A 14,922-nucleotide genomic window follows, 5' to 3' on the forward strand; every position below is an offset into this window, starting at 1 on the left:
ACACACCCTTTCCAGTTACCCAACCCAAACATCGCTTCTAGGCCGCCTGAGTTTCCTGCTGCATCCCTACCTCCAAACAAGAAACTATCTCCCTTCTGCTTATCAACAAAGTGTCTGGAGGTTATTAAATCCATCTGCTTGTTTAAGCATAAACAGTATTTCTCCATGTTATGCATTCAACAAGAAGCTACACCTATTTGTACGAATCACAGCACAAAGACAACACAATGTTTTTTCATTTGCAAATGCTTATAAGGCCACAAACAGAAGCCACTGTAGGTGTTGCAGAAAACATTTCTGAGGGGACACCTATTCAACAGACCTTTTAAAAAAAGCATGGAACAAGTCCACTGACTATCTACAAGCCAAATGAACACTGTGAAAAAGCATCCAATGTTCAAAGAGTCTGATGATATGCCTCATTTGAAAAACTACTATGCATCTTTTGAACCTTTAAGCAGTGCCTTCATAAACATTAGTGACTGGAAAATGTAGACCATTAAAGAATCCTTGTATTCTGATGTTTAATCACACAGTAGAAAACTGGAATGAAATTTGTCTGTGAGTTTTCCACGGATAATTAACTCATTTGTAGTGTACTTACTAGCTAAAAGGACTGATCCATAAAGGTCAAGGGCAAGAAGATGGCTTTTACAACTACTGTGAAAGTAGATACTAAGAAATACATTAGAAAGAACAAATAAAAACCAGAATTTGAGGTGTAAGTTCACAGAACAGCTGTTTAAAAAAAGCATGCACTGTATAAAAACTAATTACAGATTGCATGAAAGATGACATCAAACTACTTGCATGCTAAGGGGACACTATGCGAGTCATCTTTGCTTGGAAGTTACTATCTTGGTTGAATAGCACTCCAGTCTGCAGGGCTCGTGTACAGAAATGGGTATCAAAAGTTGCATATACATTTGATCCGCCTGAGCCTGTGATTGCATAAAGCCTGACAATTTTCTCAACAAATAGAGAACTTCAGTGGAAAGTACAAACAGGGGTTATGATCAGCTGAGAGCATAACTTTGGTTAGAAGTTGTAACTTTCAACACATCTCAGCTTATATGTAAATAAGCAACACCTTACCTTCCTACAGGCCTTGATCACATACCCCAAGCAAGCAAAAGTTTCCTATCAATTTCAGTGGAAGCTGCTTATAAGAAATCCAAGAATTTAACAAACTCCCTCCTCTCCCAGGATATTTTCTATAATCTTCCAAATCATTCTTAATGTAGCAATGTACAAATTCACTCCCCACTGATACTTAGGGTATGACCTACCCAATGCATCTAATAATGAAACGCACATATTTGCCAAGGAAGGAGTTGTTGTATTTAATTAAATTTCTCGTCATTCAGGAGATTAAAAAACAAATCCCTCACACTTTATGCTAATATAGTGTCGACATTAGGGCAGTTGTTGAAAAAGAATTTTTTCTCTGGTTTCAGGTTACAAAGCCCCAGAATCCCATATATTTAATACTTACATTCAAACTTGAGGACCCAACATCCAGTCAGAACAGCCATCATACATTTGACAGTACTTGGCATTGGAACATCAGGTATAACAAGATGAGTTACTAGGAGAAAGATTACATCAGTAGAAGTAAGAGCACATAAAAATCAGAGCCATGGCTGTCTGAAAAGCAATCAGTCACCATTTAAAGAATAAACAGACTATAATAATTTATGACCCACTCTTTCCAGCACAAGTATGTGATTTTTGAGACTAAGACACGAGTAAGTAGAAGAGCTATTAGGAGTTTTGTGGGTTTCAACATATACTTGCTGTGAAAAAGAGAAGCCATGTTTTTATAGTTCTAAGCTAACACTTAAATCTTCAAAGGAGGCTCTGTTTTATAGGCTAGTACTTTTTTTCCAATCCTTTTAAAATTATATTTAACTCTGACAGGAATCTTACTATGGAATCTCACTGCTTTAACACAAAGCTAACAGAACTCAACTCAATTCCGGAGTAGTAATCAGGGTGTGAAAGATGGCAGGGGAAAATTACCTTAGCATTTCTTTCACAAGCAGAAGAATCAGCACTCCAAAGAAAAGCTAATAGCAGGCATTAAGACAATGTTACCCCCCTCAAAAGGGAACAAAAAAGAAACAAACCAAATCCACATAATTTGGCTCCATCCTCTTAATGAAGAACAAAATTTGAAGGAAGGTAGCATGTGAGAAAAAAATTGTCAACTTTTAGTCAGTGACACGTTCTTTCTAAAAAGGCACCATCTGCCTAAGACTCACTTCTGGAAGATAAAAACCTTACAGGATGTATCATATGAACAGAGACCTTCGTAAAAGTTGGTAGAAGAAGTGTAAAGAGGTCTTTGAGGAGAACTTATGGATTTTAAATAACAGACAATATACTGTCAAACTGTGACTCCCCCAGAAGCTTCCCGCCTCAGTAACCAGGCAAGGCTTCATATGCATTTACACACAACACAAGACACCATCGTTCTACTACTGGTATAATTCAGGGATTTCAGAAACTGCACTTATTAGGTACATCAAAAAAAACCTGTTGCAGCCAGTATTTTAAAGGATAAAGTGCAGAACTGTAGTTACTTATATTTGGACACAGACATTTCAACAAGACTGCATACCTCTGCTGTTAAATTCAGTACACCTTCGAGCCTTCAGAACTGTTGCTAGTTTGATCAGCAATTTCTGTTGCTCCGAACTAAGATTGCTCCCTAGTATAACAAGAGGTCCATCTCTTTGCTGGCTGGGACTCAGTGCCTGCATGAAAAGAAAGTCCTACAGTAAGCTGAATGTTTGGGAAGATAAAGAAAGCAACTAACTTGCTTGACAGATTTATGTAACAAAGAATAAGCATTTTGAAAAACAATTCATGGCAAGCCTAGTGGACAGGGTCCATAAATAAATCTCTATATAACAAACCAGCTCTAGAGGAAAAAAGCTTGATATTAGAGGTACGTTATTTAGCTTATGCAAGGTACTAAAACCAGCTTGTGCATAATTTTTTTTCTTCTTTACCTTTTTTTTTTACGTGACACTGGTGTGCACACATTTAGCTGTTTGAACGTTGTGTAAACAGCCTTGCTGACTGCAAGAAGAAGAAAGTTGAAGAAAAAAAATCTACCAGTGAAGTAGTAAAGCCTCTACTTTTAGTGACGTATCACCAACAGATACACTACCAATATGTTGAGTAACCTACATAATTAAACACCTGCATCTCCTTTTACTAAAAAAAGTCCCTAATACATTGCCCTGTAGGTAACAAACGCCTAAGTTTTTTCATGTGGATACTACTAACGCAAAGTAAGAGGAGCTGCTTGCTAAAATTTTATGCTGACAAAGACATAATACTTTAGCTCCTGGGTCTTTGTAAGTACTCCCTGATTCCTTAGTACAGACACACCTTTGAGACCCAGATACCTTAAAGCCTCAGATTTTGGATCAAGTCATCCATACAAGTTGGTAACCATCCACTGGCATGCACGCACTCCAAAGCAAATGCAAATACTGCATGTTTTGTTTGCAACAGAAAAGCTGCATCTTACATTTGCTGCAGATGGGAAGAACAGTCATATCCTTGCTGATTTAGCTCCAACAGTTTACTTCTGGCCAATGGGTATCTTATTACCTCAATGAGGAGGGATCACAACAGGTTGTATACCCTGGAGTAGAATACGACTGCTTGTACCAGCCTGGTGAGTCTAATCATCATTCATTAGGAAGCACAAAGCTTTTCATAATGTAGTTAACTTGCTAAGTCTGAATAGCCTGATTTTGGTCCGAAGTCCTGAGAAGTCTTTGGCAAAATGGGGGGGGAACAAAAACGAAACCCCCAAAACAATCTTCAAAAAGCTCTTTCCAACTGCTGAGCTGATACCTTTATTGTTGGACAAAGGACAACACTGGAACAGCCTTTTAAAGGCACACAAAAAGCACCTGGAGCAAACACTGCTGCTGCTTTCAGCCAGTTTGGCTAGTAGAACAAATTTAAATAGGCAGAAAACAACAATAGCATGTTCAACCAACAGTATTTCAGGAATAATACGGTGTTCGTTTTCCTATAATGACAAGAAACATCCTTTGTTTTCCCAGATAAAGCTATGATAACATAGAATACCATAGCTTGTAAGTGTCACAGAATCACAGAATTTTCAGAGTTGGAAGGGACCTCTAGAGATCATCTAGTCCAACTCCCCTGCTAACGCAGGATTGCCTAGAGCACATTACTCAGGACTGCATCCAGGCGGGTCTTGAAAATCTCCAGAGAAGGGGACTCCACAACCTCCCTGGGCAGCCTGTTCCAGTGCTCTGTCACCCTCACCGTAAAGAAGTGTTTCCGTGTATTTGAACGGAACTTCCTGTGTTCTAACTTGTGCCCATTACCCCTCGTCCTGTCACTGGGAACCATTGAAAAGAGCCTGGCTCCATCCTCCTTCAACCCACCCTTTAGATACTTGTACGCCATAATAAGGTCTCCCCTCAGCCTTCTCTTCTCCAGGCTAAAGAGTCCCAGCTCTCTCAGCCTTTCCTCATCAGGGAGATGCTCCAAGCCCTTAATCATCTTAGTTGCCCTTCGCTGGACTCGCTCCAGCAGTTCCCTGTCCCTCTTGACCTGGGAATGTCCCACGCATATTCTGGAAATATTGTCCAAGTTAGTATCCCAACCTATTTTAAATGTCCCTGTGAAGTCAGATGATGTTCTGTACTTAGGTCCAAGCCTTCAATACTCATAGGATAAAATTATGTTTTTTAAAAAGCAAAACAAAACAAAAAAACACTTACCTCAAAGGGTCGGTTAAGTGAAAACGATTCATTCTTCACTGGTAACATTAGCACAGTCTTCATCTTTTCACTTTCTGCATAGTCTACAGGCCGCAGACCAAATATATTACTGGCAAAACAAGCACAGATGGGTTTAAGTAAATAAAATGTGAATTGATTCTTAACTAACTGGGCACATTAGCTGTGTAGCTTTCCCTCCCACTTTCTTATTAATATGTAATTTCAGCTAGAAACCACAAAATTTCAAGTAAGAATTGCATCAAGACAGATGGATACTGAATTACAAGCTGCTGCATTCAGCTGAGGAGTAAGGAACGTTCAGAGCTGTATGTTCAGTTAAATAAACCACAGCCCTTAAACTGTTTCACGATGCACTTTGATATCATTCACAAGACCCAGAAATTTCAGCTTTAATCTTTCATTGCAGTCATATAAGCAAGAAAAATGTATTTTTGGCTTACCCATTTGCCATAAAAGACATGTCAGAAGATTCTACATACTGTGGTAAACACTGGAGCTTGATGCGGTTATGCTTTTATGGGAAAAGCTATCTGCTTCCTACTTGGGAACTGTGACTCCCTCGCACTTCCAAAATTTGAGTATGCATCTCATTTTCCCCTCAGTGTGCTGTTCCACAGAACACATTACAGCCAATCCATTCAAATTTTAGTTGTTTTGCCAATTTTGTTGAACACTATTCATCCTATGTGGCACCTCATAGTTATTAGATATGTTTCAAGACCCATTTCCTCTCCCATTCTTTTAGCATTACTCAGACAGATACGATTTGCTATTAAGCAAAACATCAAGCACAGCCATGGCTTCTATCTCTTCTTCACACAACTTTGCAGCAGCAGGACAATAGTGAGTGGAGAAAAGCTTGAAACTGCAGAACAGGTATAATTGCTGTCAACAAACATGGTCCTTTGCCAGTACTCTTGGGAAATATTCTGCTTGCTTTGCCCTTTGCGAGAATAATGGCTATTCCAGTGATCCTCTTCTCCCCACCTCACGTAGCTCTGGCTCTCAAAAAGCATAATAAGAGCTCGTTATGAAGAGGAAGCTTGTCACGGAGAACAAAGCCCTGACTCAGTATCTGAAATCCAGCAAGCTTAGTCATCAAACAATGAAACATTTAAAGAGGTCAAAAAACCACTGCATCTTCAAAGCGCTGTCTCTTAGTTAGCCACATGTTCCTATGCAGAGTAAGAATCTAGGAAGCTTTGTAGGGAATTCCACATTAGGCCATAACCCAATCCAGCCCAAAGAGAAGCTCCAATCATTAAGTCTTCACTCTGACTTAACTGGGGGACTTTGACCACTGCAAAGCTGAAAGATGTATCTGACCTTAGCACCTTTCTATGCTATTCACTGAGCACTGCTCACTAACATAGCCTCTTGGGAAAACAACAATCCACAAAAACCCCACACAGAAGATTCTGGGGTGGTATTTTACAATTGTTAATTTTACAATATTACCAACCCCAAGCTCTTCTGTGTTACTAATGAGCGAAGAGCTAGCATAATACAAACTCTGCAGACTAAAAGATAATTGGTTAAATCTCAGCTTAGTCCTGGGAGTTGCAGCCCATTAAATATTGTCATGCTGTTCCTGCTTTGTCATGCATCATCAGGGTAGCTCTTGCCCTTTCTTTAAATAAGGGCCATATTCGACTCAAACTGCTGCAGGACAGAGTTCCTTTGAACAACGCATCCAGAGAGGGTTGGGGAAAAAAAAAAAAATTAGCACATACACTAAAATCACCTTTAGACTAGATGGTTGACCTTTTACTGTGAACTAAGCAGGGGCAGGAAATCACTGTGTGTCAGTAGCAGAGATTTGGGAGTGTCTACCCCCCCAAGTCACAGTAAGATCCTTTATTGCTGGAAAAAAACCTTATGAATGTTTACCATAGATAAATATATAGGCCAACACATTTAAATATAGTACATTTTTTGCCAATTAAACCGTACAAATAAGAGCTCCAGCTACTCCCTCTATATTCACTTGATTTTTTTTTTCTGCATTTTTAAGATCATTTCCATTGCCTCTTACCAGTGTATTGCAAAATGCTATCCTGTCATTATGCAGCACTGAAGAATTAATGGCTATTCATAGGATGTTAAGGTTGCCATAGTCAAACTAAAATGTGACAAACTTGGGAGCTGAGGTCTGAAAAAAGGAACATCAGCCCAAGGGATGGGTTTAAGAGTTTCAAATATCTGCAACAAAGCAGCTTGTTGAGCTTAAGGAAAGTGAGAAAAAGTAGCTGAAACAGGAAAAAAGAGGGTTTACAAAATAAAAACTGAGACAAGGAACACATCCTAACAACAGATTTCAAGTATGGTATTACTGTAATTTACAAATCCTTTCCAAAGAAAAAGCATGAAAACCAGATTTGTTCTTTTTAGTTAACCACCCACTAACCATCCAAAAAGTAAGTAATCATGATCAGAAAGAGACCTTGCCCAGTCTTTGTTGGGTTGGTACACTGAGCAGTGCAGTTACTCGAGGAATCATTTTTGACATATTAGGAATGTATATTATTTTGAACGCTACAATCAGCATCAAGGACCAGATCTATGCAGCCACAAGAACACCAGAAAGGCGTAAGGCACAAGAATGAGAAACAGAAGCTTTTAGCAAAAATGCACGCTCAAATCTGTCTTCGCTCAGCCCAGCTGAACAAGCAAAATCATCCACCTTGTTCAGAGTAAAAAATGAATTTTGATTCAGTTTGCAAAATAAGAGACATGCACACCCTGACACATAAACACAGCTTTTTTAGAAGTATCAGTAACTCTGTCTGTATGCTCCTGCTGCAGGTCTGGGTTTGTTAAGAATGGGTCCAACGCACATGACTGCTTAATGGGACAAGTTCCACACTCAGACGGAAGACACAATTGTTTCTGCAAGAGAGAAATAAGTGTCTCTGGTGCTTCAGCTAGAATACAAGGTCTCTAAGGCATACTTCTTTCTACAAGAATGCAAGTGGGCTTTTTCCAAGTTGTTTTAAACATTTAAGAGTCAGATGTATCCTTTGATGCAAGCAGTCTCCTATTAGTCAGTCATCAAGGTACTGAATAGTCAGTAGAGGGCTCTTACAGCTAGAACAAATTCCAATCAAAGAGTAGGATGTCTGTGCTGAGAACAAAGATGAGCCCAATGAAGAGCAACTTAATGTAATCTGCTGAGTATGACTTTACATGAGATGACAGATGATATCTTGAGGACTGAGAGATCAAAGAACTTCTTATGAAAAGCTTTAGAAATGGGATTCCGTTTACGGTGCAACATTGCTGAAGTCTTAGGTACAAAGACAACAGAGGCTACTGCTGTAGTCAAAAAGAAACTTAACAGCTACCTTCTAAATGTTTCAGTAAACTTTCAGGAAATAAGCAACCATAGGACAGAAGATAAATAAGGAGACACATCCTTGTCAATTCTTTAGAAGCCCCAAACTTTCACAGCTTTTGATACAAGCAATCAAAGACTATACAATACTTTGTAATAAGGAGTTTTAAGCTGCTCCATTTTGACACCAGAAGTTAATAGCTGTTCCACAGCTGAGAATAAACCAAGTTTTACCCCAGCCCCATAAAAAGAGTTCAGTATTGAATGGAAGTCCTGCAACCAGGTCAGTCCCTGTGCAGTGATGTAACCACTGATTCCCATATGAAAATCTGACCAGTTTGGGGCTCTCCAGTCAGCACTCATATTCCAAGAGTGTGGTAAGCAGAAATCTTTTATGAACCTGACAGAAGGAAAAAAAATTAATCTGTGTAGCTAGAAAGACCGTCTTCGACACCCAAACAGGGCCAGCGTTTTAATTAACCTGCTGTCAGCAGAAAGTTAAGCATACTGTCTTGCACTTACACAACAAAGCCTTGCACTATCTTGACTTAGACAAAGCAGACAAAATTATGTCAGTGTCATGGGTCTAATGCCTCCTGGAATTAACTGCAGGTTATAATAGTTTTTGCACCTCTGCTATTCAAATTGAAGACCATGGTCTATCCCTAAGCAATCCCACAGGTTTATTCAGAATCAGACTGACAACTACTCAAAGACAACCAACATCTCAAAAAATACGGCAACACAACAATTTTTACTACTGCTAAACTTATTGTGCATGAAGAACTGGCAAGATAGCCCATTTGAGTGAAAGCATTTAGGAAGTACTGTGAAATTGCAAATGCACAGATCTAATTTTTCAAATCACTTGGCTTGCTGTGAAGCAAGGAAAAAAGACAGAATTCAAGAGAGCGAGCACATGAAAAAAGCTATAAAAATATAAATTAGCTATGTGTAGGAGATTAACTTTAAAAAATTAACTAGACCAGTGGGACAATTAATAGGTCCACTGGTCCACATAATATTTTTCATTTGTAGTTTGTATCTTTCCCAGTCAGTGAAAACTTGAAATGGCAAATGAAGTGCCACAACTATTAAATCTTACAGATTTCTAAAAAAATATTTTTGCCCAGGAATACTGAAATACTAGGATTGCTTTCTGGCAAAAGAGGTAGCTCTCATCTGTATTTGCTTGGTCCAAAAGGTATGTAGCTGCTTCATGTTACATACAGTTACTTCCTAATGCACGATGTACTAACATGCAAGGAGAAAAGACTAGCCTGAAAGACACTCAGAATGAGATGAGAATGGGTCTGTGAACCTGACGTTCTAAATTTGAAATTGCAAAGTCTCAGCTCTCTGATGGCTAAGGGTTATGGTAATATCTGTGGGCCTCATGAATTGAGGTCCCATAGAAAGTGGCTGTATTTGCTCCCAGATATATCTTACATCTCTCCACAGACCAGTGGATCTTACCTACCTTTGTACCTGCAGTCAGTAAATATTGCACATCTTCAAAAAAATATTTAATCTTCCACAACTGAGTATCATGCTAAATTTCAAAACTACTGCTGGAAGCAGGCTATTCAACACAGGCTCTGTTTTTATTCCAGTAGATTAACTCTCCAACACACAAGGGACATTAAGACACAAAACTGAGTCAATTCTATGGTCAAAACAGCAGCAAGACATCAGTCACTTTTGTGGGGTTTCATGCTATATATTTCATAGTGTCCCAAGTATCATTTGAATACATTTATCATGTTCACATTTTACTTAGCTTAGCTAAAGGAAACGACTTTAAGAATCCAGTGAACTAATCAAACTTTCCTCCACACCCCACTTTTATATGCTAGGATAAAGAGAGCTTTCTCCTGGGCTGAAAGTTAGTTCACTGAGAGCCTGAAGAGCCCATAAAAGGACTAGAAAGATTTTCATAACAGAAAAAAAACGCAAACTAAAGTTAGACAAATTCATCAGTTTGGCAAAATTAGTTTGGTACAGTCTTAGCTCAAACACTTGCATACCTCTAAAGTTATGACACTGCTCAGGTATATTCCTAATGAAATAAACGTTTGAGAAGAGACGCAAGTTCTACTCATCACTGTTCAATTCCTACTTTAAAGATCCTAGAGTGATAATATGAAGGTAAGCAAATCCTGCATTAAGTACAAAGAGGCCAATTACAACTAGTCATACTGAAAAGAACCGTAATTGCACCATCTTAAGTGGTCACCCTATTCTCACCTCCTGTTTTTAAAACTGTGGTCTGCAGGTCTCGGGGATCTAGGAAAAATGTCACTGAAGAAAAGCAAGCTTCTTGTCAGATGTGACTTCATTATCAGCGCACCTGCATCCAGTAGAAAAAAATATTTAAACCTTCTACATTAAAGAAGGTTCAAATCCACTTACCTAGACAAATCCAACCACTGTTTAGTTAGGACCACAACTACCAGAAACAGTGGCAGAAAAAAAACCTGTAAGATTTGCAAAAATCATGATCCAGGGAAAGATCATAGCACAACTCGTTGCTGGAAGCTTGCAGGACACAGGAAGGAAGGGATGGAGGCACAAGACAGATCCTCAGAAGTCTCAGACATACAGTTCTTGTTTCTGTTGTTTCTTGGTCACGTTTGGAAAAGGTCAGTAAAGTCTTACTATTCAAGTCTAAACATTTTGCTTGTACTTCCTTTTCTCTATGCCTCTAATGGTCTGTAAAAATGGGGGGGGAGGGGTCCCAACCCTTTCCATCATCAATGCAATAGTAACATGCACAGTAGCATTTCAGCCAGAGATAGAGGGACTACAGAAGATTTGGAAGCCTCATTTTTTCCGGGGCAGGGGGAGTACATGACTGGATTTTTGCCAAAGCACTCTGTGGTTCCTTTTGCCAGACAAATGAAACAAAGTTTAAAGGCAGCTAAATTTGTTCCCCAAAAGATTTTAAGTGATAAGAAAAAAAGGTACGTATCTATTCACTAACACCACACACTAGAGATTCCAAGTCCCCTAGAGATTAAGTCAAGAACAGTGCATACTTAGGAGTGGGTTAGAAGCCATTTTTGATACTAAGAGGTACTGCAAGAGGTAGCTAGTTGCAGAGTTATGACATACCCTGGGTCACACAGTTTTAATGTACAACTGAACATTACCTGTATTCAGTGAAAAGCTAAGCCAGAGCTTAAGGGTTACATACATCTTTCATTCCATGATTAAAAAGTTTCTGTTTCAATAGGAAGTCATGTTTGCTCATGCAGAATGAGCTGAAAGAGGTTCAGCTTCATCTCAGTTTGCATGAACACATGCGGCAGAGACCAAGGCTACGAAGAGACATGAAGAGTCCACTCTTGGCATTTGGAGTCTCTGGTGTGCAAACCTTCCAGGCTTATGCCCTGTCAAAACGTTCCATCAAAGCTGCTGCCTGTACTACACTTTCAAATAACAGATAGACAAGTGGTAAAGTGTCACGCAACCACTTCCCAATATTCAAGTGGCTTGAAAATTAGTTTCTGAAGCTGTCAGCTTTTCAAGGTGTAATGTGCTGGTCTTTGTTGTTCAAGAAGAAAGTGAAGGTGAAAAAATGATCCTTGTTTTACTTTTTCATCCTAAAGTTTTGTGGGATGTTTTGTTGCTACTATTTTTTTTTTTAATCCAGTGTATTCAAGATTAGGACTGTTTTTGAAAACTCTGTGCTTTTCCACAGAGTAACTTAATTCTGTAAGCTTCAAGAATTAATACCGAGAGCTGAAGTGATTAAGCTGAACTTGTTTATGCTTCTTTATGCGTCACACAAGACTTCATCCTATCATGTTACTATATGCACACACATATTGACAACATGCTTTGGACTCAAATTTTATACACACAGGCCCTGACACAATATTGCAACACCTAAAGCCACATTTAGTGTCTGAAATAATAGCTTGTAGGATTATTCATAGACTAACAGACACTTTAGCATCTCCTATACACAAATGCCAAAATCTTCAGGAGGCATAATTGTATAGAAGATTCAACTGAAAACATTTCTAAGCTTTTTTTTATTTAATTAAAAAATGTACCAAGTGCTTTGATCCAGAATGGAAAAAATAAAAAACTCCCCAAATCTGAGATTCTATGCTATTTGTGAAAGTAGAAGAGACTGGACTGAAATACCTTCTGCTAGCAAGTAGTGTAGTAAAAGTAGAGAGACAAAATAGCAGTTCAAACCTCATCTAGCTCAGCACCTTAGATCTGACAGTAGCTATAACAAGATGCCAAGAGAGAAATGCAAGAACAGGGTAAGCATATTCTGTTACTTTCCTAGTACTGTCTCCAATATTCTAGCTATTTGGACATCCCTCAGAAAAGCTTAGGACAAAGCCAAATGGAAAGGAAAGACCTACCTGAAAAAGAGGGATATAAGTAGAGCAGAGCATATATTTAATACCCACCTCTTCACTTCAAATAAATCACATTTATCACTAACTTTTTTTAAAATAACATCCCACGTGTACTTACACTGCATCACGGGAGGCACCATGCAAAAGCAGCAGCTCAACGATGCTCACATGCCCATTCTTGGCAGCATCATGAAGTGGCGAGTCATTCTGATACCCAGTAGTATTCACTAATGCCTTGTATTGTAGCAACAGCTCCACCACTTCTTTGTGCCCATGATTACATGCCTCGTGCTAGTTGGGTAAATCCGTAAGTAGTAAAGAGAGAAAACTCAAGTGAAACAGAATGCAGGGGAAGGACCTCTGTCACACCAGTTAGTGCATTCATTTTCAAACACCTCTCAGTAGATGGTCGGGGAAGGCGATGCAAGGATACCACATTACATTCCTGACATGAATTAACCTTGGAACCTAGCACTAATAAAAAGCACAGAGAAGAACTGAACAAAGGCCAATTGTGTGCAAATTAGACTATGGGGAACAAAGCATCCCAGATTACAGACTCTGTGAAGAGTATTCTTAAGGAGAGGAAGAAGTCATGGTCGAAAAGAACCTTTTGTTTATTTTCTATAATTCAAGTAAGCAATTTTTTCATTCAACTACTTCATATATTTCCAAAATGGTAAAAAAACCACTGAGGACATTAAGAACCCATAAAATACACACCTTATCTGCAACTGATCATTATCTACTTATCAGAGTTATATTTTCTCCATTTCCAGAATCACAGGCTGATAAGATTTCTTGGCATGCCCTACCCTAGCAAAGGAGAGTTAGATTCGGGCAAATCAGTAGTTGCTAATAAATTCTTTTGAATTTGTTTATCATCGCTTCTTCAATTGCATAATTCTTTGTCATCTAAATGCATGTAAAAGGAACTAAAATATAGGAGACGAAAGGATGGATGAAATGAAATCTGATCAGAAGACATATGACAGAAAAAAAGTCTTCAACACTCACCAGTGGTGTCCAGCCAGCATTATCTTTGACATTGGGATCTGCTCCATTTTTCAGCAGCTCTTCAACAGCTGCTAAGTCACCCTACATTGGAAAACACATAATTATTAAAAAAAGATGAAAATACACAAAGACAACAAAAATTTAAGAGATGCAGAATTATAAATTTAGCTGCAATAAAAATGTAATGATACAAGTCTTCCATCTAGCTATTGTCAAGATACAAACTCAACCAGTTTGGAGACCACCGTTTATCATTACTGTTCATTTAGAAGCACCTACATATTTTGCACAAGTATACATTTTTACATAAAAACAACGCACATAAGACTTAATGCAGAATAAGCGGAGAAGTTTTTGCTGATTGCAATCTGTCCACTAGAGTCAACTGCAAGGATTAAAATCAGGAACAGTTATTCAGAAATTCCTTGTCCTTCAGACTGGATTTTTTTTTTCAAAATAATCTAAGTAACTGGCTAGGAACACGCATAGGTGAAATAGATTAATAAGCCTGACAAGATTCTATAAATTGTCTTTCCACAAGTCAAAAGGAAGAGAGTTTTATTTAACACTGCAATTACTACTCATGTTGAACCTCACTGACACTTTCTTTGACAGTTGTTCTATCAAAATAGTTTTCCTTTGCTTTATGGAAGAAGATTATATTCAGCTTTTACTATAAGCAAGTAAAGGTATGTGGGAAAGGGTGGAAACTGATGCAGATATTATGGGAAGAGGAAAGAGGCTGAGTAGAGACAAGGTGAAGGAAGCAACTGGACAGAGGTTTTGACATTCTGAAAAGGCAAGTATAAGAGAGAAAGTTAGTAATAAGATTGGAGCATATACAGATGCGGCTATAAATAGGCATGGAGAAGCTTCCTGCAGGAGCTGAGGCAAGGAAATCTCTGTGGCACAGGTTATCCTAAAGCAGGTGGGAAAAGTAACCCAAAGAGACTAAAACCAAACCAACTCTGACCCCCTTCTCCTTTCACAGCACCATCCGCACCCCCAGCATTGTACTTTTCCAATACTTAAAGGAGGCTTATAAGAAAGGTGGGGACAAAGTTGAGCAACCTGGTCTAGTGGGAGGTGTCCCTGCCTATCACAGGGGAATTGGAACTAGATGATCTTCAAGGTCTCTTCCAACCTAAACCATTCTATGATTCTATGAAAGTTTTTAAAAAGGCCTGTTGTTATGGGACTAGGGGTAATGGCTTTAAACTACAAGAGGGTAGATTTAGACAAGATAGAAGGAAGAAATGTTTTACAATGAGGGTGGTGAGACACTGGAACAGGCTGCCCAGAGAGGTGGTAGATGCGCCATCCCTGGAAACATTCAAAGCCAGGTTGGACGGGCCTCTGAGCAACCTGATCTAGTTGATGATATCCC

At 38.8% G+C, this 14,922-nt stretch overlaps 1 protein-coding gene across 1 annotated transcript in view; it reads right to left on the reverse strand.

Annotated features, from left to right (window-relative positions):
* Positions 1-14,922, reverse strand: part of BARD1 (BRCA1 associated RING domain 1) — a gene marked incomplete at both ends in the record, with an annotated part of 55,324 nt that overhangs the window by 17,084 nt on the left and 23,318 nt on the right. Inside the window, 5 exons of the mRNA XM_082483495.1 lie at positions 1,496-1,588; positions 2,624-2,753; positions 4,782-4,890; positions 12,637-12,809; positions 13,536-13,616. Coding sequence (XP_082339621.1) covers positions 1,496-1,588; positions 2,624-2,753; positions 4,782-4,890; positions 12,637-12,809; positions 13,536-13,616 — 586 coding nt within the window. The remainder of the gene's footprint in view (positions 1-1,495; positions 1,589-2,623; positions 2,754-4,781; positions 4,891-12,636; positions 12,810-13,535; positions 13,617-14,922) is intronic.

The sequence above is a fragment of the Vanellus vanellus genome, assembly GCF_965231255.1.
Source record: "Vanellus vanellus genome assembly, chromosome: 5".
Taxonomy (NCBI): domain Eukaryota; kingdom Metazoa; phylum Chordata; class Aves; order Charadriiformes; family Charadriidae; genus Vanellus; species Vanellus vanellus.